Here is a 24,553-nt window from a genome sequence, read left to right on the forward strand (position 1 = left end):
CCATTATAGGGAAATATGACTTAGGAACTGTTACATCAAATATGTGATATCTCCTTGGACACCAGCATGGCTAAGTGTAAAATAGAAGATTTTTTGTCTTAAAAGTTGCCCCACATATCAATTCATAGATCTAAACATTTAAGATTTCATAGAAAACTTGCTTGGCCCTAGAGTTGGCAATTTTCAAGAGATGTGAGCAATCGTGTGCTTCTCTCTCTAATTTTCCAAAGAAGCAAACAGGGCATAAGGATTGAGTGACTCACCCAGGGTCACACGGCTAGTTAGTCACAAAGAGAGTCTAGAGCACAAAGCCTCTTTTCCTACAATCCGGTACTCTTTCCACTACATCACAAGGGAAGAGTAAAAAGAAAACATAAAATATAGTTTTACTGGAAAACAAAATCCAGTCAAGCCTGAATCACAACCAGAGAGACTCCATCAAAGGTGGAACACACCCACCTCCAAACCCAACTAAAACCTCAGGACTAAAGAAGAGTTTGGATATATTTTGGACTCTTGAAAAACATTTAAATCACATGGGAATTTGAGGTAAGCTCTAAATTTATATTTTTTTAAAAAAAAATCCTATATCATTTATATTATTACAGCATAAAGTTTTGAGAGGCATATTAACTGGATAGTTAATTTGTAGATCACAGATGGCCCATCTAGACAATCCATATTTTAAAAACCTCCAATTGTCTTTGAATTCAGGTAAAGTAGACGGATTCTACTTCTACTTTCTTCAGTTGTCAAGAAAACTTTAGGTTGTAAATTCCTGACACAAGAGGAATTCCATTAACCAAACATGGGTATCTCCTAAAATATGGCCACTGCTTCAACTGCAGTATGCTTTGTAAAACCGAGAGGCTTCTAAAATGTTATAAGTAAATAAAAACATTTTCACTTTTCAAGGTACCTGGGAAGAAATTTTTAAAGTCTCAGACTGAGGTGTTTTTTTTTTAAAGCAAATGATTATTTTTAAGTAAAGTGAGTATGTCTCACAAACATATTTGTCAATTTTTAGATTCCCATGTATGTCTGACTTAACTTGTGTATATAAATGACATCATGTATGTCTTCATAAATGTTACTAACTGGTCAAGAATGGCCTGAAATTGTGTATTTTTAGCATATCACAACCACAAACTTAATGTTAATGGAGAAGGTATTCTTGATCCTGTTTTTTTTTTAATTGAACTATGCTGATCCACAATGCTATGTTAGCTTCAGCTGTACAGCAAAGTGATTCAGTTATACACATACACTCACACCCACACCCACACACATCCACACACACACACACACACACAGAATATAGCTTCCTGTGATATATACCCCATCATTTTCATATGTTACTGAGAAATAATAAAGACTAGTCTTTCTGACACACTGATAGTCCTATGAAAGAAAAACACTTTCTAATGGAATCAATATAAATATTCAGCAACAAATAATGATCATTAAACTCCATATTTTTAAAGAGAACAATCAAATTCTTCTCTTTTATACTCCCTCAAAGCCCACACTATTACCCAACATATCCAACACACACCTAAGGAAGGTATAAACTTTAAAACTGGGCTGAGAAATTGTGAAGGGTTGTCAAAACACCATCCATGGAGGCAAAATGCAAACAAGAAAAAAAGAAAGATTTCCCCACTAAAAAAGGCAAGACTATCTGAGTGGACTGTTTTCACTTAAGGCACATGACTCAATTCAGTTTAAGAACATGGGTCCTACATGGAAATAAATTTCTGTACAAAGTAAACTGTGCTGCACGTGCAACAGGAGGTAAACATTCATACGGTGTAACTGCCTATTGGAGATTTGTTATATTCCATATCCATGAGAAATAGCTCCTAAAAATTATCATTTGCTTTTTCCTTAATTATCTTCATTCATCATTAAATAAGTCAATTTATACTTTAACGGCTAATCCTTAATTAAATATTTCTAAGATATTACTCTTCAAGCATTACTTATGGGTGAATTTATTTTACATCTTAAAAGTGACTCGTTTAGAGGACTATGACTAGGACACGGGACACCATTTTATCAGCCATGTATTGTCTCATTTAAATATTACAAAGTACATTTTGCCTTTTAAAAATTTATCTATATAGTCTTAGTTTTCCCCAGTTAATCATGACTTTACAGACAGATAAATTTCCAGGGTATGAAATGATTCATCTCTTTCATAATTAATATGCCCAAATTAAATGTTCTAAATTGAGAAACTCTTTTCAAAATGGCAAGTTAATGTGTAAAATGATGTGTGAGAGCTGTTTGATCATTCTAGCATGAAAGATGATACCACTCAATCTGTCACATCACAAATGTCCTGTACTTACAAAAACAAAACGAAAGGAAGATCCCTTCACCTCACTCTTAATCACTGATAACAGAAAAACAAATATATGCCATAAGATAAAGTAGTATGGATTTTCTCCAAAATAAGGCCATATTCCAGATTCTATTTTAATTGTAAATTATAGTTAATTATAAACATCCACAAAGGAAAATGTTGCTTCACCAAAATGAAAGAAACAGGTTCTTGAGACCTCACTAAAAACTGCACCTTCTTAAACTAACTGCACAGCCTGATGCAGTGGCATCCTGCTCGCCACGTTTCCCTGAGTTTATAGGTAGCCCATCCTAGAAATCAATGTCCTTGCCTAAAAACACTTAATAAACGTTCGCTACCAGAGTCAAAGGGAAGGGAGAGTCAAAGACTACAACAATGGAAATGCTATTTACTTTTTGGTGGGAGCAAGTAACAAACCAGGCAAAAATCCAAGATAAAACACTCTTCCTGGATTTTAGGTAATCAACACTTCCGTTAAATCCACCCGTCAAACTGGACTTGGCCAGAAGACTAGCTTCACCTTAAGGCTGCGGTAGCTGACGGCTGACACAGTTTTGAACCATTCTGCACCTGTGCTCCTGAAACTCAGGCCACCTTCTGTAAACTCCTCACTTCCAACATCTAAGAACACTCAACAATGGGGTCCTTTTGGGGCCCAGTTATCTCCTGACTCATGCGGTCTGTGAAAAAAAAGGAAGCAGAGCAAAAGATAGGTGTACAGGAAATAATTAACAGATACCGTGCTGAAGGATACCATTTCACAGCGACGACAAACTTCCAGCCCGATCGACCAAAAGATACATCTGCCTCTCTGGCCTTAGAAACCTGGGCCAGCAGAACGATGCCAGGCTTCACAAAGAGCCGAGGTTACAGAAAAGAAAAATAATATGGTTTTAAAAAATACTTGAGCCAGTGGAGCTGACTTAAAATTAGAATAATAGAAAATCCCATTGGTCAAACCAATAAAACCAAACATACATGTATCAAACAGGTTTTAGTTGTAGTCTACTGTAAAATACGGTATACTAATGTAAAAGATGAATGACCCATAAAGAAAAATAAAGCCATCTAGATTTCACTTAGTGAAAGCAATTAAAATGGTCATGTTCACTATTACATATAACTAAGTTGAATGGATTGTATTTAAAAAATAAATCTGTATTTGAATTTAAATCATACCCTTGTCTAATAGACAACAGAAATGCATCTATATAGGGCAGAAGTACAGAGATATACAGAGACCATTAATCTCTGGATATGTTAAATGGTTTTTAATATTTTATTCTTAGGCAAAACAAATACCAATGGCTACTTAAAGAGAAACTTCACAACATGTCCTAAAAACTACTGTTTCGTAGCCAATGATTTTTCGTAGCCATTTTTTCCTGGTATAGACCATTCTCTTTGGTATTTGATGATGAAAATGTAAAAAATTCAAATGGAGTTAGGAAAATGGTTATGTATGTGAAGTCAAAAGTACTTATGTGATAATTGCTTTTATTTTCATTAGACATGAAGCAAAACAATAAACATCAGACTTTTCACTTGAGATCATCTTTAGTTCAAAAAAGTTCCTGCGATCTTCTGTCAGTGGTTGTAAAGGCATTCAACACTGTCGCTTGTTTAAACGTCTGTTTGGCTGCCAATGGACTGTCCCCAAAAGAACATTTTTGCATCTCAATAGCTTGTCCGGTATCAACAATCTTTAAACTATAAATTTAACGCCGCCAAAGAAAGGGGGAAATAACATCTGCTTTGTGCTGCCTTGGTATCACATTTACAAAACGAACAAATAATCATACTACTTTGCACTTATCTAGAACCCTGCATCGGACAATCTCAAATGGCCTGACGAACGTTAATTAACTCAGCTGTGCAGCACTCCTGGGAGGACGGCGGGCATCACCACCCATCAGCTTGGATCTCAGCTCCCAGAACTTGAAACTCAACTCTACAGCCCACAGCCGAACATCTCTGCCAAAACCAAGCCATGCAAAATGTGCATGTTAAAACGGACAAACTTCCCGAAATAAATTTAAACTGGAAACTAAAATCAATCACAAAGAGATTTATTTTTCCCCTAGGTGCATGAAGGGAGTGGGCTGATAACTAGGGTGCTGGAACTTAAGGAAGAATTAGGGCCTGTGACATCTGTTCGGACATGACATGGAGAAGTTTACATGAGTGCTGGTCTGCAATACACTACCTGAACTACAGATTTGCCAACAAGACAATCGTACTTCTCTGTTTCATTAAAAACCGAAATATGTACTTGATATTGGCAAAATCTTTATGAAATTTAATGACAGGGGTTTTGCTCCTTTTAACATGGTTATCAGTTAAAAGACAAACCTTTCTGTGTCATAAAATCCAATGTAAAAAGGCAATTACAAGAATGAAATCTAGAATTTCTCATCCAGGAAATAATAAAACTAATACAGGTACATCTGCATAAGAATCTACCAAATAAATACACACATACATACGTACATACCTTGGGGTAAACAGACATTATTGAAGATGCTGGTCAGAAAAGAGCATCTGACTATATGGAGTTCTGACTACACCACACTGTTTAGTTTAAAATGAGAAGGGAGTACCTATTTGAATATACGAAGCCAATTAGCTTTTGCTTTTAGCAAGGCAACATTAAATACATGAACCTCTTCACAGAGCCAAATTTAAACACTGCATTTTCAAAACATTTTCCAGAGCTTATTCAAGTTCTAGAAGATCTATTCTAGACGTTTTAAAAGAGTAACAATTAAAGTTTACATACACACTTGGACTGTTTCTAGCAAAGAGTCTAAAAGGTTTAACGTATCTTCCTACTCACAAAAGAAAAGCAATGATTTTATAGAAATACTGCTGATACACAATGAAAACCCTAATATTCATACAGCAATTTACAAGATGAAACTTATGTTAATGTGCCCCTTGCTATGCTCAAAGCACAAGGGTCAACACAGGTCACATACACAATTTAGATTTTGTTATAACAAGATCAGTTTCCATACTAGTAACAAGGGAAATTAAAGACATTCACTAAAAGAAAATACACATAAGTGATCTCTGACACTTGACACAAAACTAAAGAGCCAAACACTGACCTATACAAGAAAAAAAAAGAAAAGAAAAAAGAAGTGATGAAAACTAACGAATATTTTGAAACTTGAGCTCTTCTCCGTGATTCTTATATTTCCTTCCTCACTTTGAGTAAACCAAAATTTCAAAACTAAAACCAGTTAAAAATAGGTATCAGAAAGACCAATATTCTGAAAGCAGCATTGTAATTATATGCACTGTGACATGACCCTAACTACATTCAGCAAACTCTTTAAAAATGTTTCCATTATTTACCAGCATAGAGTTCAGCTACTTGAAATTAACATTTTCCTGTTGGACAAATTTTCCATACTTAATCGATATCACTCTGCACAGTAGTTAAAGAGGACAGTCAAGTTTTCACTTTTAGTATTAGAAACTATACATATAAATGAATTTATAAATATATCTGTTCCATGAATGCTACATTGGATGCACTATTTAATTGAAAAAAATCACTTTTAAAATCTATTTTTCATTTCTTAAATTGCTCACTACTTCTAAACAAACATGCCAAACAATAAGGTGATTTCAAGTTCCATTCTACTATTTAAAGCGAATGTGAATATTACATTCTGTAGATATATATTTACGCAGACCACTACTTTCATTTAAAACATGTATACTGTATTTGCATATCTCAGTTGTGTATTTCTAAATTTTTACAGGATACTTTCGCTACTAACTAGACTTCCAAAATTACAAAATTAAAGTTCTTTGCTTTCACCTTAGTAAACATGATGGTGATATTCTTTCAGGTTTTCCCTGACTGATGGCAGAGGAAGGAACTGAGAAGAATGTCTGCTATGATAACTCAGCAATACCAATTTCTACCACCAACGTGTATTCGTGTCAAATTCACAATCAAAGTAGGCTCAGCTTCTTAATTCTCTCAGGTATCTTAAAAAGCTGATCGGCAAGATATGCGCCCATTAAAACTTTTTAATTCAGGTAATATACTAAATATTTCATAATAAATTAAATTAGCTATACCTCCTATTCCAAATGTCCAATAAAACGGCGATTTATTATGGTTGGTGATTTCCAAGAGCACTATTCAAATACAATGAAATGCAAATTTTAAAGATGCAAATTTAACTAAAATCACAGAAGAACAATCCAAGACTTAAAGTATATCATATATAAAAATACATTTTTGTCAGCTCTCAAAACTTAGTAAATGATGGCCTTTAAGTATCACAAATCCTACAGTAGGGAATTTGGTATTCATTGTAGAATATAGTTAAATTGCCTCTCTCGCTGAAGATTTCCTATTTCAGCAGCTAATGGGGAGGAACCGAAAAGACAGTTGAAATGATGCAACAGAAAGTCGAAGTCAGGGAATTAAGGAAGTGGAGGAATTGAGAAAAACAACTTTTTTAGAAAAGTATGATCGTCCTCAGCCTGCTTAAAGAATAGAACTATAATTCTCAGGTTTTTCACTGCACTACTGAATAAATGATTGCTCATTCCAAATTCTTAGTGTATACAAATGGTGGCAGAAAAGGTAATATTCCAGGAACAGTCTAAAAGAGTCACACAATTTGGTATCAAATAAAGATGCTATGGCTGAACACAATTTTAAGTGAGAAAAAAAAAAAAAAAGAGTGTGGAGCTCTAGTGATTCAGATCTAAGGCAATCAGCTCCACCAAGCTCTCCAGATGCAACGTGAAATTTAAAAATCCTAGGACATGTCATCCCTGCCTTATCACCAGAAACCAAAAAAGCCACTTCAGACCAGGAAGAAAATGATGAGCATTTACAATTAAAAAAGGCATAATATATCAAAGAAGCTCTTCCTAAATTGAATACCGCTTAAAAAGCATAGGAACAATTTTTCTTCTTTCTAAAGTTACTTAAGTTAAACTTGCTCCTTTCGGACAGGAAGGATTCTCTGTTTCTCAGTGTAGAGGATGCATCTCCTCTTCTGCATTCAAGCCCTTCTCTTCGCTCCAGGGCATGGCTGAAGACGGGAAAGGTAACAGCTTTTAGAATTAACTGTGCTCCTCTAAGGGGTGTTTCTAAACTCCACTAGAGAAAACCAGAGGAGCAGACAGGCTGAAGAGAATCTGCAGGAAATGAGAGCAGAGCAGCCAAGCAGACACTGGGAAGAGCAGTTTCTCTCCCCAGAATACATCCAGAGAGAACTCAGGGATCTCTCACCTCCAGGTCAGAGCACGGGGCTGCCTGAACTGTATCTCCCAACCAGCTCTTTTGTAAAGGTCAGCTGGTTTCTGATCCTACCTTCCTTGCAGGAACAAAGCCTTGAAATCATCCAGAAAGCTCAAAACTTTCTCTGAGTCAAGGGGAAATGTCGAAGCGGTGGCGCCTTAGGCAAAAAGCAAACATCACTTACTGGGAGCTCGTGAATCTTCAAAATCTAAAATATTTCTTGACAATGTTCAGTCTACACAGCATGAAGACAGCCAGCATGGGTCTTATCTTACAGAGCTTTTGCTTTGTTTTTCCCACACGGGACTGTGTCTTTCTCCCTACAAAAGCCCGATAATATAAAATGCACGGTTCTCCTCTATGGATGTTCTTCACACCATTCACACTTAAGTCTATCTCATTTTTTCCCCTCCTCTTGGCAAGTAAACAATAAACACTGTCATTCATTCGTACATAATTACGCTGTAGGTTTGCAAAAAACACGACTTTTCTTTATTAACAGCTCACCGAGGGCTTTGCAGTCTTAGCGATTTACATCTCTGCTAATTTCCCTATTAACCATAGACTCTGCCACACCACCTTAAAATTTAAGTCACTTAGTTACTTTAATGTAACAGATGTGCATCCTTCTGGGATTCTGAACAGCCCTTCTCCAAAAGCGGCCTCGTTGTTTTGCATAGCCACCAGGGATGATTAACAAACATTCAGTCGGAGCAAAGAGCAGTGACAAACAAGTGACTTCTACCCACTCGATCACGTATATGTCGCGTGTATGCACACAAACGCACACAAGCTGCTCTCCACCATTTCGGCCTTATTACTTACAAATCCCGGATCGATACAGATCACTGAGTTGCACTTGGTAAGACATGATCCTAACCCGAGAGAATGTGTGTTCCCCCGTTTCCCCTTCAAGATATATGAATCATTTAAAAATTAAACCTTCCTACCCGTAACAGAGACTGGGATTCATCCTTGGACTTGTTTTCTCCGGATGCAGGATACGGCTGGGCGTGGGCGCCGGCCTTCTCTCCGCTCGCTGGCACCCCCTGCAGGAATCCCTTGGTCTCCACAGCCAAGCCATAAATCGGGCGGGCCAGATGGGCGGCTTCCACGTTGGGGCTATCCCTTAGAGTCTTTGTCTGCTCTTGGGCGCCGGACACGGGGGTCAGAAGCCCCAGGCTTGCTTGAGTATAGGACGGACTGCCCCGGAGGATGTCTGCCCCTCTCCAAGTCACGCTGCGAAGGTCATCGCTTGAACTCTCAGCCCAAGCTTTTTCTTTCGGCCCGTCCTTCTCTTCCAGCTTCTCCCTCTTCACCACGCTCTCAGACACTGGCTCTCCCATTTTAGAGTCTGGACTGAGCAGACTGTAGACCTTGAGGTCAATTTTGGGCTCCTCCTTGATGGTGGACACGGCGTGGCCGTCCTCCTCGCCGTTGGCTGTAGTGCTGTCCTGCTCCTGGCAGTGAACGGTGTTGAAGTGCTCCAGTAGTGACTGAGTCTCGGCAGATGTAAAACTGCACTGACGGCATTTGTAGCAGCTGTGTGCTCTCCTGCAGAAGAAGAAACCCGTCACTAGAAATCTTGCATTCGAAAGGGCTTAAAAAAAAAATAGTCTTTAAGCACCTGAATTTTATCTCATGTAATGTAATCGGTAGAACGAAACACAATATTCTCAACACCCAGAAATTGGCATGTAATTAACTGGCATCTTGAGTTCTCTGTAAGGAATGCAATATTCCCGTAATAGCAACAACCAGGGTATGCACACACATACACACTTACACGTGCACACACTCCAGCCAATTCACATTTAAAACTGGTTGGTTTGCTTTATTATTGAAGGACCTGCTCTGTTCACTTTACCGTGACTGGATAATCATCAATTCTATATCCCTTAATAGATATTCATATGTTTTTACACCTGATTTGATCAATGGACTTTTTCTGTTTATTTAAACTAAACTGAGATTTTTATCACTATAAATATACATATGTATCTAATGCTGAAGTGCTTTGTACAGCTTTTACATATATTAAGATAAATTCTACCTGATTGCAATGTTCTTTTCTATCATAAAATTTAAATCCATTTAATCAATAAACTATGGTTGACTGATCTACATAATCTAGTGAAGACTACATAACAGAAGTTTAAGACTTTTTTAAACAAAATTTTTCTATCTGTAAGGACTTAACGCGCTTCCACCAAATTAAGTGTACGTTGGCTGCCAAGCAGCATGGTAGGTGCTGCACAGATAGATACATTCAGAGAGTGTGTGTGAATGTGTGTTTATGTGTGTCTTCTTTTTATAAGGCATTAAAAAAAAGGAGACCTTATTGTTGGATTTCATAGCATCTCCTGCTGTTAAAGACAGAACAGTTAACTGTTAAGTTAAGACAAATGTTTGATTAACAAAGAACAGAGGCACTGTATCCTAAAAGGCATACCGGAAAGATACACAGATAACTTGGAATAAGGCATACTTTCTTTAACTGTAAAAAAAACCCTGCATGGCTGTCTAATTAAATAACCATGTGAAACACTTGCTACGCCACTGGTATCATGTGTTAGGAGTTACCAACTTAAACTAGCAAAAGAAGTTTTGAGAGCTATTGCTTAAAGCTTCTGCAAAATAGGCACTCCTATACGTAATTTGTAGATAATCATCACAATATTACTTTGCCAGGCACTGGGTACACATTGGTGAATACAAGGCACCTAGTCCTTGTCCACCTGGTGTTTGCAGTCTAGTCAGGAACAACCAGCTTCACATTAGACTATAAATAAATATGCAAGGACAAAGAGTGATATGTGCTAAGAATGAAATGGATGGGCTGGTAATGGGGAGGAAGGGCTGCTTAAGGTCGTCAGGAAGACCTTTCTGAGGGATCAAAGCAAAGGATGAAAAGGAGCCATCCTCGTTGGAGGAGGAGGAAGGGGAAAGGGCAACACATTCTAGTAATTCTGAGATACTGAAAGAAGCCATTGATGCCTGAGAGGGATAAACAAGAGGAAGCATAACAATCAACAAGCTGGAGGGTCACCTAGAGCTTTGCAGACCATGGTAAGGAGGCAGATATCTTCAAAGGAAAAGGGAAGGAACTGCACAGTCATAAGCAGTAGCATAGTTAAATGTGTGCATTAATCACTTTGGGGCTGTAACAGTTTCTGTATTGGATGACATCATTCCCTTATGAGACCTGTCAGATGGCTGAAAACCCAAAAGACTGTTCCTATTTCATCGAAGCCAGATTCAAAGGTATTAAGACATGTAACAAAATCTCAGCCAATATTTGTTGAGAGTACTTAATTCACTAGATGATTATCTTCTTATCATTAAGGGCTTACATTTGGTTGAATAAACAGGATATTTAACTTTTACTTTTTACAGGAGATTGTTTTCAATCTTTTCTCCTTTTTTTCTTGAGTAGTAGAGATAAAACAAAAGGAAGTGCAATAAATTATAAATAATTTGATGATGAATGGACCATAAGAACACAATATTAAAAAGAATTGTTCTCACATGAAAGAAGCCTAATTCTTAAGGAGAATAAAAATAGGATGATGAGTTAAAATCCTGCCACCAAAGTCAAGACCACAAAACCCAAAGCAGAATTAAGATCACAGGGGATGATAGGCAGGACTCAAAATCTAGGATTTAGAAACTCTGGAAACCTCATTCAGAGAACCTTCCAACCATAACTATATTTGAGTATAATCCAATGGGAGATAAACTCTTAAACTCAAAATTGTACCCCCAAATTGTTAGCTTTATGGAGCTCGATCAGATAAAAATGGATTTATCAAAATGGTTAAAGCTCAAAACATACCCAGGAAATACCCGAATGAAGATACACCACATAATCTACTCAGTCATGAAAATTAAGCATAAACAAACAACCTTTAGGAAGCACATTCAGAAGCTCTGGTCGATCTTCACCCCAAGACAGTTCTAATGAGCTCACTGCCCACCGTGGCAGTGACTTTATGGTTTCCCTGACATGGTGGTGTCTCTGCTTGAAGTCTGTGATGCGATCCTGCCTGGAAATTAAGACTATAAAATCGCCACTGCTACTTCTACCCATGCACAAAAAAAAAATCCCGAAGTATTACAAACATTCCCAAGAATGACAGTGATGTCATTTCGAGAAATAAAGAATTAATTCTAGAGCAACAAGAAGGAGAAAGTACCAATACGCAAAAAAAAAAAAAAAAAAAAAAAAAAAAGAATCTATACAGCGCCACACAGCAAAATTCCAAAGAATTATAGTAGTGTCATTTCAAGAAATAAAGACAATATAGGGCAACAAGTAGAAACTTGTCAATATACAAGAGAAGAAATAAAAAATTCTTGAGTACCACATGACAAAATTATTTTAAAACTGCAGACTCCACAGTTCTCATTGGAGGAGCAATTTAGTCCACTTACGAGTTAAGACTCTAGAACCAGGATGCCTATATTTTTATCTTGGCTCTGCATTTTACTGTGTGTGTGTCTCTGGATAATTTACTGAACCTGCTTCGATTTCCTAACCTGCAGAATGAAAATAATAGTGCCTCTAGTATGGGTTAACTGATATAAATCCTAAAATTAAATAAATCTCCCCCTCTTCTGTATGGACCTGCGTTCTGTATTTGTTCAAAGGAGCTGAACCTTACAAACTGGCATTTTGGCATCGTTCCTTTCCATTCCGCCACGTATCTTAACCATGACAGACATCATTCTTAAAACAAAGTTTATTTCCTAGAAGATCCTTTGTTTTAAGACAGGACCAAGTACAGTATATTCTATGCCTTTTCTGCGTCACCTCGTAGCGTTCAATTGTCTGAAACATGGAGCAGTTTCGCAGTTTACTTTATTGTCAAGCCTTCCTCTCTGCTCATTAATAGGAGTCAGATCTAGAATCTTAAAATCCTAAATAACAAAGATAGAAAGGGCATTCTCTGTGTTTCATCCTTCAGAGGTGTTCAGTCAGGCCGTTTAGAATCATAATATATCCAGTAATACATCTCAGCAATTAAGATTATGTGCCTTCAGTGTCTACTTACTCTGTAATATAGAAATGTCCCTGAGCCAGCCTATCCCTTCACCAAATAAAGACAAACACACCCAGCCTTTACCCATTATTTGGTTGGCATGTCCTCCTAAGGATGCAAGGAGTCCTGGGCATGTCCTGCCCAGGCAATGAATTCATCACAGTGTATACTCTGAAACAAGGTGTCTGGGGCTCCCAAGTTCTTCTAGTTCTGAGCTCCTGTCCCACTGGGCAACTCTGATTCCTTACAGGTCTCGGCAAGAGCTGTTCTGACCTGCCCCACAGAGGAACTCTTACTCTGACTGACCTAGGCAAAGCCTTCCATGGTAACAGATGCTGGAGGACTGTCCGAATGCAGAGAACGGTGAGGATGGATGTAAAGCAAAAAGCAGAAACTGCAGAGCTAAGTTTTCAGTGAGAACCAGGTTTTACGCTGAAACGAAAAACACGTTTAACAGGAAGGATATTGAAACAAGGCGGCAATAACCAGCTCAACTCACACACCTTTTCTTTTGAAGACTTCAAAGCTCTCACACATCTATTATCTCACAGTCCACGGAGGTGGAACGCCCATTTCACAGATTAGTAAAGTGAAAACACAATGTCTTGTCCCTTTAGTCTACAACAAGTCAAGAATACAGGGCTTCTACCTTCTAGGCTGATATTCTATTTTTCTATCCTCAACTACCTAAATTTTTAGCTTTATGCAAAAATAAGTGAAATGACTGATGACATCAAAAATGAAAACAAGGGGAATAAAAAATGAAAACATGAGGGGAAAGGAAAGGTCTTCTAACTGACAGAAATGAGACTGACTAATGCTGTGGTTTGCAAAACTGGCTGCGTGCAGTCCCAGGACAGAAGGTGTTTCTTAGCAATGCAGATTCCAAGGCCTCTGGGCTGCCCTACTGAAGATCAGAATCTTCTGGGCATAACTGGAGAATCTGACTTTTTAGCAAGCCCTTCAGGGGATGCCCATGCAGAGACCAGTTACAAACTACATTAGTAGATATACCATGGTTCAGAACAACTTACTGAACACACTCAAACATCCTCTCCTACCTGTGACTCTAATCAAACACAGGTAATGCCCTGACCATCTTTGTTATTCAGACTCATAAGATTCCAAGTGTGACTACTATTAATGAAAAGAGAGTAAAGCTTGACAATTAAGCAGTAAACTGCTAAATGGCTCCATCTTCCAGGCCACTGAAAATCACTAGGTGATGCAGAAAAGGCAATTTGCTGCATAATACTCTGGAGACCTGAAGGACTTCTTTCTCCCTACAATGTCAGCCAAATAAATGATAGGACATACATTGAAAAGCCAATATGATTCTACTTTCAAAAGCTGGGAGCAATATACTTTTCAATCACCTCTACTAACATCCAGAGCCATGCTTCTTCCCACACCCTAACATGCAGAAGCATCAGCTGGGGACCCTGTTAAAATTCGGATTCAGATTCTCGAAGTCTGGGGTGGTACCTGATATTCTCTGTTTTTTACAAATTCCCAGACGATGCTGATGGTGTCGGTCCCCAGGCCACACCTTACATAGCAAGAGCCAAGAAGCCCTGGTCAGAAATAACTTCGAGATGAGTATTAATTAGTTAGACAGGAATGAACTCTCAGGGTATGTGCTCAGTATGTGATAGAAGATTCCCAAATGAATTCTTCATGATGAGCAACATTGTTTTCCCTCTTAAAGCACACACTCCCACCTCTGAGAGTCAACTCTAACGGCTTTATGGCGAAAACTATAAACATGACATTGTTAAGCACAATCCCAAAACAGTAATTCATCTTTTTTTATTTCATTGTTTGGGAATCATCTTCCAGGATTCTTTAGTGCTAGGCCATTTATATATATTACCCTACAACAACCACACAAGGTACCTATTTCCATCCTACTTCATAAAATAAAAATGTGAAGCACAGACAAGTCAATCCATAAAACAGTATGGAGGCATGATGTAGTATTTTAGCTCTTGTTCATGCTTCCTCTTGCATGTATGCTGTTTGGTAGTTAATGTGATGTTACTAGCTGGTTCAGGAATCAGTTCTCAAATGATTTGGACATATTCTCTGACTTGTGTCACCCTCTCAACAATAACTGAGAAGACCAGCATAATGCCATGTCCTCCCCCCCAAAATTAAAACATTATTTTAATCCCTGGTATAAGAAACATTACTGAAGAATAAAGTTTAGTCATTGACAAACCACATTAGTTTGGACTCCGCTCTAACCTACTAAATGCATTTCATTGTATCAGCATTAATATGAAAACCTCAAAGAAGTTCAGGGAATTGTCCCTCCATTTCTCAAGACCCACCTTAACTACCACCTCATCCATAAAGACTTCCCAAATGACTCAACCCAAGAGTAAACCTAACATCCTCTGAGCTGCTCTGAGACTCTGGCGTCCTCTGAGGATTTGTTTCACATTGCCTTTTATTAAAATGGCCTTTGATTTAAGTGATGGCATAAAAAGATTTATTTCATCACTTAAAAGTCTCTCACGGTAAATAACCACGCATGTCTTACTTTACAGTTATATTGTAATTGTCTTAAAATCAAGATCAAAGCTCACACATCTCCATATCCCTTCCACCGCCATCCAGAACATTCAGACAGTAAATATCTGCTAAATAACTAAAGGAATGAACCACCCCAACTCTGGGGATGCTAGACTTAATATGCAGAGTCATAAAGCAGCAGAGAAATATTAAGAAACACATAGATATTTTGCAGATGGTATATTTTGAGTGGTCCTCTGAATAAACTCTTCATTATTTAAAAAATCCTAGAACTTCTAGCTACATTAAGCCAAAGCAATTTGAACGACACTGCAAATATATTTGCATTAATTTAAATTCTATACTCTGCTGCCAACTTCGAGCAAACATTTTCCTCATGCTACCTGAGGAAAAAAAGATGTCATTTTGTAGATCTCCCTAGCATAGTTGTCAAATAAAATACAGGATGCCCAGTTCATTCTTAATTTCAGAAATAATAAACAAATAATATTTTAGTGTAAGTATGTCCCATGCAATGTTTGGGACATACTTATATAAAATTTCAGTTTGTCCCATGCAATACTTCAGACAATGAACAAAATCAATTTTGATAAAAGAGAGAATCATTTTTTGCTTCCAGAGGAAGCTAAATCAAGCTGCCTAAAAAAAAAACCAAATTATACTTAATTCAAGTGACTTAAAATTCCTCTGAGAAAAGACATTTTATATCTTATCTTACTCAACAGAATTTTCATGTGCTATAAAAAAGCATTTATTTCAAATCCATCCATATTTCAATGCTCAGGGGTCTTTTACTTTAGCAGTAGCATTTCATTCATTAGCAGAGATTAAAAACTATTTTCCTAATTCATAAAGAACTGAATTTTTCTAAATTCTAGAAAAAAATCAGCTAAAAGATGCTACTCTTTTGTTCTACTCTGATAATATTTCTATATTTTTATTTTCATAACAGCTCAGTGGAGTCAGCTGTAAGCAATGCTTTGTTTTTCTCCTTCTGTGCACCAGAAATTGACACATTGTAACCAACTATATTTCAATTTAAAAAATATATTAATAAAAGTAAATGAATAAATCATAAATCCTAGTCAATTAAGACCCTGAAAGGTATTTTTTGGTAATTATGAAATCAAACACCTACATATAAACTGTCACAGAAGAGAAGCAAATGAAATGATTTAATTTAAATTCGGTCCGCAGATGTGACAAGTAATAAAGTCAGTCATTTTTGTAATGTATATTTTGTTATCATAAAGGTCTACATGTGCAGCACCTGAGATTGGTGACACTGTCGAGTGTTGGAATGAAAAGCAGGTGAGAAGAATATTTGAGAGACAAAGACAAAAAAGGAATTATAGATGTATAAATGGATAACCAGATCAATCACCTTTTAAAAGTTGAAAATTTAATTTTCAGCCTTAGTCAAGTGCAAAGGAACAGTCTACAAAATACAATCTAAGGAAAATTGGAATTCTGAATAAGATTACATTCAATCCACTGGTCCTGTATTTTCAAATTGAAATAATCTGATTAGCATTTACACATTTGGCGTTACTGGGTATTTTTTAGAAGGGTGTGGGGTGATTTCACCTTCAAGTGTCAGGATAAAACAAAACTAATGTCTGAAAAAATCTTGACTTCGGACTCACTTTCAAAAGAAAGATATCCCTACCAAATGTTCAAAACAGAAAGAAACGTTTTTCCATGAAATACAAAAAATGGGAAACTACTTATATAAACAAATATGAAATGGAAATCATGGCTAAGATTTATCTTATTCCACGACTTGATAACCATTCTTGTATAAAGTCTTTAGGACTATTAAATCTGAAATTACCTAAGGGTAGTACAATTGTGCATTATTTTCTTGGTGGACTATTAACACCAGGGTAACTTTCTGTCTCACAATAGGAATTTTCAACCTGAACTATGATGTCCATTTCACGGTTTCACAGGGAACTGATGTATTAGGTATTGTTTAAAAGAACTTGACACATAAAATATACAAATCTAGATGTAACCATCACAGTACTCACCCTTTTAGAAACTCTGTACTAACGCAGTGTGTAATTAGCTTTTTCAGATGTGTTGATAACTAAGTGCTTATTATTAAATCTATTCTTCAGAATTATAGAGCACACAGTTCACGCTCCTTTACTGAGCCCTTTTAAGATAGAAATTGAGCAGCAGCTACATTAATGTGATCAACTACTGTACCTGATGTTATTTCCTTTAGACTGAGTTACATATTTTATGTCTAAAATATTCAAACAATGTTTAAAAAAATTTAATGCATTCATAAATCTCTGAACAGATTCTTATCATCACACACCAAAAAATATGTACATTTTTCCACTTTCTGGACAAGTGGATAATTATATTATTGATTTCAAGTAGTTCTTTAATTATAAGGAAGATCGAGCATTTATTCAAATATTACACAAATATGTATTACACACATTTTTACACACTCATGTCTAAGTTTATCAAAAAATAAAAACTGGAACATGATCATGGAATCATAAAATATGATTAATTCATTGTTGCTGATAAAAAGGTCTGTTGTTCACCTAATTTGTCTTTTCTGAGTAGTTGTGCTGTTTCTCTCCAGCTGCTCTAAGGAACCTCTCTGCCTTGGCATTTTAATCTTCACTGCAAGGTGTCTATGACTGAATTTATTTGTATCAAGATGGTCCTCAACTTACCATTGTTCAACTTACAATTTTTCAACTTCAGGATGATGCAAAAGCCATATGCATTTAGCAGAAACTGTACTTTGATTTTGGAATTTGGATCTCCGCCTGGGCCAATAATATGCAGGATATAGAGTATAACACTCTCTCATGATGCTGGGCTGAAGCACGTAGCTCCAGCTCCCGGTCAGTGGAAATAACCAACACATTTACAACCAGTCTGTACCCAGGCAACCATCCTATTTTTCACTTCAGTACAGTATTCAACAGATTACATCTTATATTTGATACTTTATTATAAAATAGACTTTGTGTTAGACGATTTTGTCCAACTGTAGGCTAAGTGTTCTGAGCACATTTAAGTTAGGCTATGGCAGCTATACTGTTCAGTAGGTTAGATCTTTTAAGAGCATTTTTTAAATTTAGGTTGCTTTCAATTTACAAGGGGTTTATCAGGACACAAACCCATCACAAGTGAGGAAGATCTACATACCCTACTTAGTATAAGCTGTCCCTTTTTGTATCTGTGCATTTATGTCTTTCATCAGCTCTAAAAACTCTTCTGTCACTACCTCGTCAAATATTGATTGCCTGTTTTCCATTCAACATTATTTTCTTCTGGGACTCTGATTAGATGCATGTCAGAACAGCTTACTGTATTTCCATTCCTTAATATCCACTTTTGATATTTTCTATCCCCTTCCCCTATCTTAGGTATTCTGGCAAATATCTTCAGATTTAACTTCTGACTAGCTCATTTGCTCTCAATCATCTGCTAATCTGTTATTTAACCTACCCATATGTTTTAAATTTCAATAATTATATTGTCCATTCAGAAAATGCTATTTGTTTCTTTTTTGAATTATTTCTAGTCATTCAGTCTCACGTAGCTTGATCAATTTGTAAGTCTAATTTTCTTCTCTTTAAACATTTATTATTATTTTGTAAATGAAAAATACTGCATCTGACGTTCAAAAGCTATTATTTGCATTTTCTACAGATTTCACCTATAGCAATTTCTATCCCTGCCCATATGGTGACTTGTTGTAAGATGAGCTCATACAGTAACATGTGGGTGAAAACTGGAGTAATGTCCTAGAGATAAATTTGTGTGTGGTGTGTGTGTATGTGTGTGTGTGTGTGTGTTAATGAAGTATAGTCAGTTTACAATGTTGTGTCAATTTCTGGTGCACAGCACAATGCTTCAGTCATACATGAACATACATATATTTGTTTTCATGTGTGTTTACTTTTGACAGGAGCCAGAGGAAAGCAGTGATGGAGAATCACGTTAGCGACCTTCAAGGTGTCAGCTGAGAGTGAAACCCACAGATTCAATACTCTGTCTCTGCCAGTGACGCCAGTCTTAAGTCTTAGTCTCCTGATCAATGGCCGCATCAATGTTAGCATTTGTCCTCAACACAGCCTCACATTGCATGCTTGCTCTTCATGTCTCCCAGTCTGGGTTTAGCTCACTTTTGGTGAAGGAGGTGACGAGAAAGCTTCAGAAGGTTCTCTTAATTCATGGAAGTCTAACAAAGCGTTAAGAAGTGTGTATCCTTTATCAAGGATAGTTGTTTTTAAGGAGACAGTCCTACTGCATACTCCAGAAACATTAAGTTGTAAGACTGAAAATGTTGACAAGGAGAATGGTAGTCAATTAGAGAATGGGTACAGTGTTCAATTAAATCGTGTATGATAAAAGAAATGGAGTGTGAGAAACAAATTCATGAGTGGAATATAACATCTCTGTCATGATGCGAACTATGGGGCATCATAAGTAAATACGAAACAAAGAAAGGAGAGCTGGCCAAGTTACACTTGCTAACTGGATAACGTTGGTAGTTTAACTCAGGTTAAATCTGGGTCTCTGGAAAAATGTGCATGGAATGAAATCCACACTGAGGTTTCTCTCTGATAGGTTTAAATTGACTCTTCTGCTTCTCAGCTGTAGCTATGTTATAGCTACACGATTTCACACATTGTACAGCTCTTCCTTTATGCTATCTTTTTACTACACTGTAAGTCTTGTATACAAAGCACTCAAAAGTTAGAATATTCCACAGTAATAATAGGATTATGGTAAAAGTTTCCCAACATGAATAATATAAATAAACATAAATTTAACTAGGAAGATAGTATTGTGATGTGGTAAATGTGTCCTCTTGTGCTATCTTCAAAATGTGGCACTGTGGGGAAATGTTTTGATGTCAGATCAAGTTATCAACATCCAGGTGACTATTTCCTTTCCCATCCCTGGATCCTCCACTGTTCAACTTTTGATAGAGTTTCTTTATACTTCCCACCGAGCTGTGACTCCTGAAACTGTAAATCTCCAAATTTTGACTATTTCTACAAGAACTCAAAGAGATCAGAGATAAACTACTCAGCACCCTGAAGGATCTGAGATCACACAAACTACACTAGGTTTACAAATAAGTGCAAGAGTATTGTAATGCCTAGAGAGGAGTGCTGCTCAGCTTTTTAAATCTAATAAAATACTGAGAGGTTGACTTAAATTCAAAATGCACAGACAACTGACATTTTGTGTGTCCTCAGAAGGGTTCCAAGATCATACGATAGTCAAAAGTTAAACTAAAATTCACTGTGGAGATTTTGACTTATTCATAACTACCGTGAAGTCAAAATCTCACAAGGATTTCGCTTACTTAAATGTACTCACTGAGCACCTATCACCCATCCTGGCATTATGTTAACTTGTGCAGATACAGCAGTGAACAAAACAAGGCTAGTCTCTTTCCTCTGGAGCTTACTTTCATTACTGAATATTAACTAAACTGAGATTATTCACTAATATTTTTATTCAGTTTTATTTCTTGGGAGATTTTTTAGTTTACCCAAAGCATATGGAATCTCTATTTTTTTCAGCCAGGTTTTCAAGCAATGGCCTCAGCCTCTTCCAAAAAAGCCACTCATCCAAGTGATCTGGTATCTAATTGTATCTGTGTGTGTGTGTGTGTGTGTGTGTGTGTGAGAGAGAGAGAGAGAGAGAGTGCAAGGTTTAGAAGAAAGCTAATGTCTGCTTGTCCCAAAAATAAATTAACACGCAGGTAGCATCAAGAGAGCCAGAAACACTCACTGCAAGTGTGAACACATATTTGACTGCAGGACTGTCTTTCCCAGGGCTGACCTTATAAATTAAACAGTGTAAATCTCAGGAAAGTGTTTTCTGAACATTTAGATGCACTGTGAACATTAGGATGCCCTTCAAATTAACATCTAACATTATTAGCCTATTGTTGGACATAAAGTGCTTCATTACTGGTGACTGAGAAAACACACACACACACTTGTACTAACACACAACTCTTTAAAAGAACAAGAGGAACTATTTAAAATCTTGGGATGTGAAAATTAAAGTCACTAGATTTTTAAAGGAAGATGCTGAGTTTTCATATGAAAAATCACTTAAAAATAGTCAATAAAGCTCTTTACTTCAGTGCTTAGGAGCACAATAACAAGAAGGTACCCAATATGCCCTAAGCATATCAGAATGCACAATACTACCAGGATTTTGCAGAACTAATTCCTACTTATAACCAAAAATCAGTTTAAACTCTCCTTTAAGTGCTCTTTCCTGAAGGAGACCTTTCCTCATTTACCATATTGGGTTGTGTTGTCATTAGATTCAAATGCAGTGGCCTCTTCTTCATCCTTTATAACACTCATCGCTCCTGTAATGATCTGCTAAGACCTTCCCTACCAAAGAGTGAGTTCCATGAGGGCACAGGCTGTGTTTATTTTCTTTTCTCCTACACAGTCAATGCCTGGCACAACGCGTATTTTTGAAGTTAATGAGTTAAGGAATGAATACATCCATGAAATAAAGATACATATTCTAATCTCATCTCTAGAAAGTATGAAAGATTAACTGTGACAATTAGCATCTATAAAGAGAATAGGATGAAAGTAGTAAGAAAACACCACCACATCCTATGTATATTTATGAATCTCAAACACGTTAAGCAACTTTCCCCGTTTACAGTGTACAGAAATCCAAAGTCACACACATTACAGAATCCTCGCCCTCAGACTACTGTCTGTATGCAAAATAAGTATGTTGCTTAATTTTTTAAAGCTAGGGGAATGCCCGATTTCATTTTAAAAGAAAAACAAGCAACATGTTCTTGAGCTGCTTGTTTCCCAGTTGGAAGAGAGACTAGAACACATCATAGTGGCATCTTTCATTTGGAGGCTGCTCCATCCAAAATCATGAGACCCAGAGTTGTACTTAGCAAGGACAAGGAAGCAAACTGTGGTTAAACCATCAGCATTATCAGCATCATTACAAATTTGAAAATACACTCAGTAGATGGTATAAAACAGGTATGAAACATAAGAGTAAACGGTCTGAAACAAGTGATCAAATTAAACTCTGTGATTATCACATCTACAACTATCATCTTCTACGTGATCATGTCCTGTAACTCCCCCAGGTCACCACAACCATGCCCAACAATTCTTAGGTCAGCCCTCTGAGGACTTCCTATCGTTTCCTCGCTACCTCCCAGCCCCAACAGGGCTTACCTGTAGTGTCGGGAAATCTCCTCCTCCACCTGGGTAATGAAATCACATTTGGTACATGAGTGTTCTTTGCTCTCCTTGACAGCCTGCTGCCCATCCGATCCTGGCGGGTGATTGCCTTCTTGTTTGACGTCTGATGCTTGGGACTCATGCACGCTCTCATAATGAAAGAGGAGCACGTCCACGTCGGGGGTGGAGAACGAGCACTGGTGGCACTGGTGTTTGACCCTCGAGCTTCCGGTCGCCCCGGGAGACAAGTGCAAAAGCAAGAGCGCGCAGTGGGAACAATTACTTTTTCTACAAGCAAACGGATAAGTAATTTCTCCAAGGTGCTTTTCTGGGCTGCAAAGGCCTCGGGGACAGAATGGACAGTGTTTTATGGTACACTTATGAATGTTGTGGAGCTGCTGATAATGGCGGAGGAGTGGCCCCACTACAATGACATCGGGGCCATGGCTTTTGGAATATCTAAAGTCACAGAACTGACAGTTGTAGCTGGTGACCATGTTATCCTCTGCTCCCTTGCTGGAGAAGTCCTTCTTCTTCGCCCCACTGGAGCCCTTGTCTGCCTTGGTCATTGGCTCGCCTTCTGCACTTTTGGCCATATCATTCTGATTGATGACAGAGCCCCTGCAAAGCTTATCATTCAGCTCTGGATTAAGGCCGCCATGCTGCTTGCCATAATGTTCGAGAAGCTTAAGCGAGCTAGCTGACTCACAGCTAAAACTACAAAATTTACACCAGTAGTAACTGGTGGCCTCTGTACCATTCTGTCTAGAGGAATCGAGGGGCTTGATGGGCACTGAGTAGCCAACAGGCGTGTCATCTCCTGCCTTGACTGTGATCTTGTCCTGCCACTTTCCCAAGTCTCCAGAATCACTGGACCGGAGGGCAGGGATGGATTTGTTAGAGTTTTTCTCCGCAGGTTTTGCACCCTCAGAGGAGGGGAGAGAAGCTTTTATTTTGTTCGGGTGCGTCTGAAGGAAATGTTGTTCTAGTTCAGTCGATGAGTTGCCCATATACGTGAAATTGCAGAATTTACAGCGGAAGTACTTGGTGTTTCCTTGGCAATCTGGTGTTTTCCGTCCAATGCCAATGAATGTTCCACCTGAAGTGACCTGGAATAGAAGAAATGGATGTTACCTTAAAAGTATCTTTAATTCAGTGCTTTTTGTAGGAGGGAGGAGGCGACACTGCCAAAATGTTCCACATCAAAAAATACAACAGTACTTCTGCTTATTGTGAAATCACTTGAATAATCAGAGTTAAAGAAATCCACTCTTCATTACTCAATAGCTACTCTATGAGAGGCTCATTATGCTAAACATTTTTGGCCAAAGTATCAGATGAAGGTAAGTAATAAGAGTACTATAATTCAAAGGATTTAATAATACAAACTTTAAAAAAAATTTAGATGACAGCTTTCAATTAAGGAGGTTTTACTACTGCTTCCTTCAAATCATACGCCCGCAGAAGCATCCAAATCACACAGGGGTTTCTTCTCACAAAGCTAAAGTTTGCTGTCAAAACCAGAGGCAGTTGCTCACAGATTGCTCAATGCGGACATTCTCCAAGGAAATCCTGTGTCCACCGTTTACAGCAATGAGGCTTAAGGCAAAGATGAGGTCTCTCTTTGGGGTAAAATAAAGGTGCGAAATGACCACACAAAATGGCTTATAAGTAAATCCTGAGCACGCACAATTGGTCTGAAAGTAAAATGAATGCAGTGACCTTGAAATCTTGGTGAAGGAGGACCAGCATAAGGAATTGACAAAGTTTCCCAATCCACGGCAAATGAAAAGAAAGAAGCCTTCCAGGGCTTCGTGTGATGAAGGCTCTGTCTCACAGCAAAGACTCAGCCCCTCCTGTGAGAAGGTCATGGCGATAGTCAAGGGATATCCAAAATCAAGTAATTCCGCCATAAAAATCACCACAGCTCTTTCTATCCCAAATTACAATACTACGTAATGAAGGCCTTCAAAGAGCATCTCATATAAACCCTTGTCGAGGTGCACTGCACCAGGCAGCTTAACTAAGTGTCACCGCCCAGCAGCCAACATTCCTGGTTTAAAACAGAATTTTTGACAGAAAG

The 24,553-nt window shown here is 37.6% G+C and overlaps 1 protein-coding gene across 4 annotated transcripts in view; it reads right to left on the bottom strand.

Annotated features, from left to right (window-relative positions):
* Positions 1-24,553, bottom strand: part of TRPS1 (transcriptional repressor GATA binding 1) — a 240,254-nt gene that overhangs the window by 159,267 nt on the left and 56,434 nt on the right. For all 4 annotated transcript variants that reach the window (XM_074352933.1, XM_074352935.1, XM_010972574.3 and 1 more), the window contains 2 exons: positions 22,465-23,579; positions 8,597-9,200 (listed from right to left, as the gene is read on the bottom strand). In XM_074352933.1, the coding sequence (XP_074209034.1) occupies positions 8,597-9,200; positions 22,465-23,579 (1,719 nt within the window). The remainder of the gene's footprint in view (positions 1-8,596; positions 9,201-22,464; positions 23,580-24,553) is intronic.

This window comes from Camelus bactrianus, chromosome 25 (genome assembly GCF_048773025.1).
Source record: "Camelus bactrianus isolate YW-2024 breed Bactrian camel chromosome 25, ASM4877302v1, whole genome shotgun sequence".
Taxonomy (NCBI): domain Eukaryota; kingdom Metazoa; phylum Chordata; class Mammalia; order Artiodactyla; family Camelidae; genus Camelus; species Camelus bactrianus.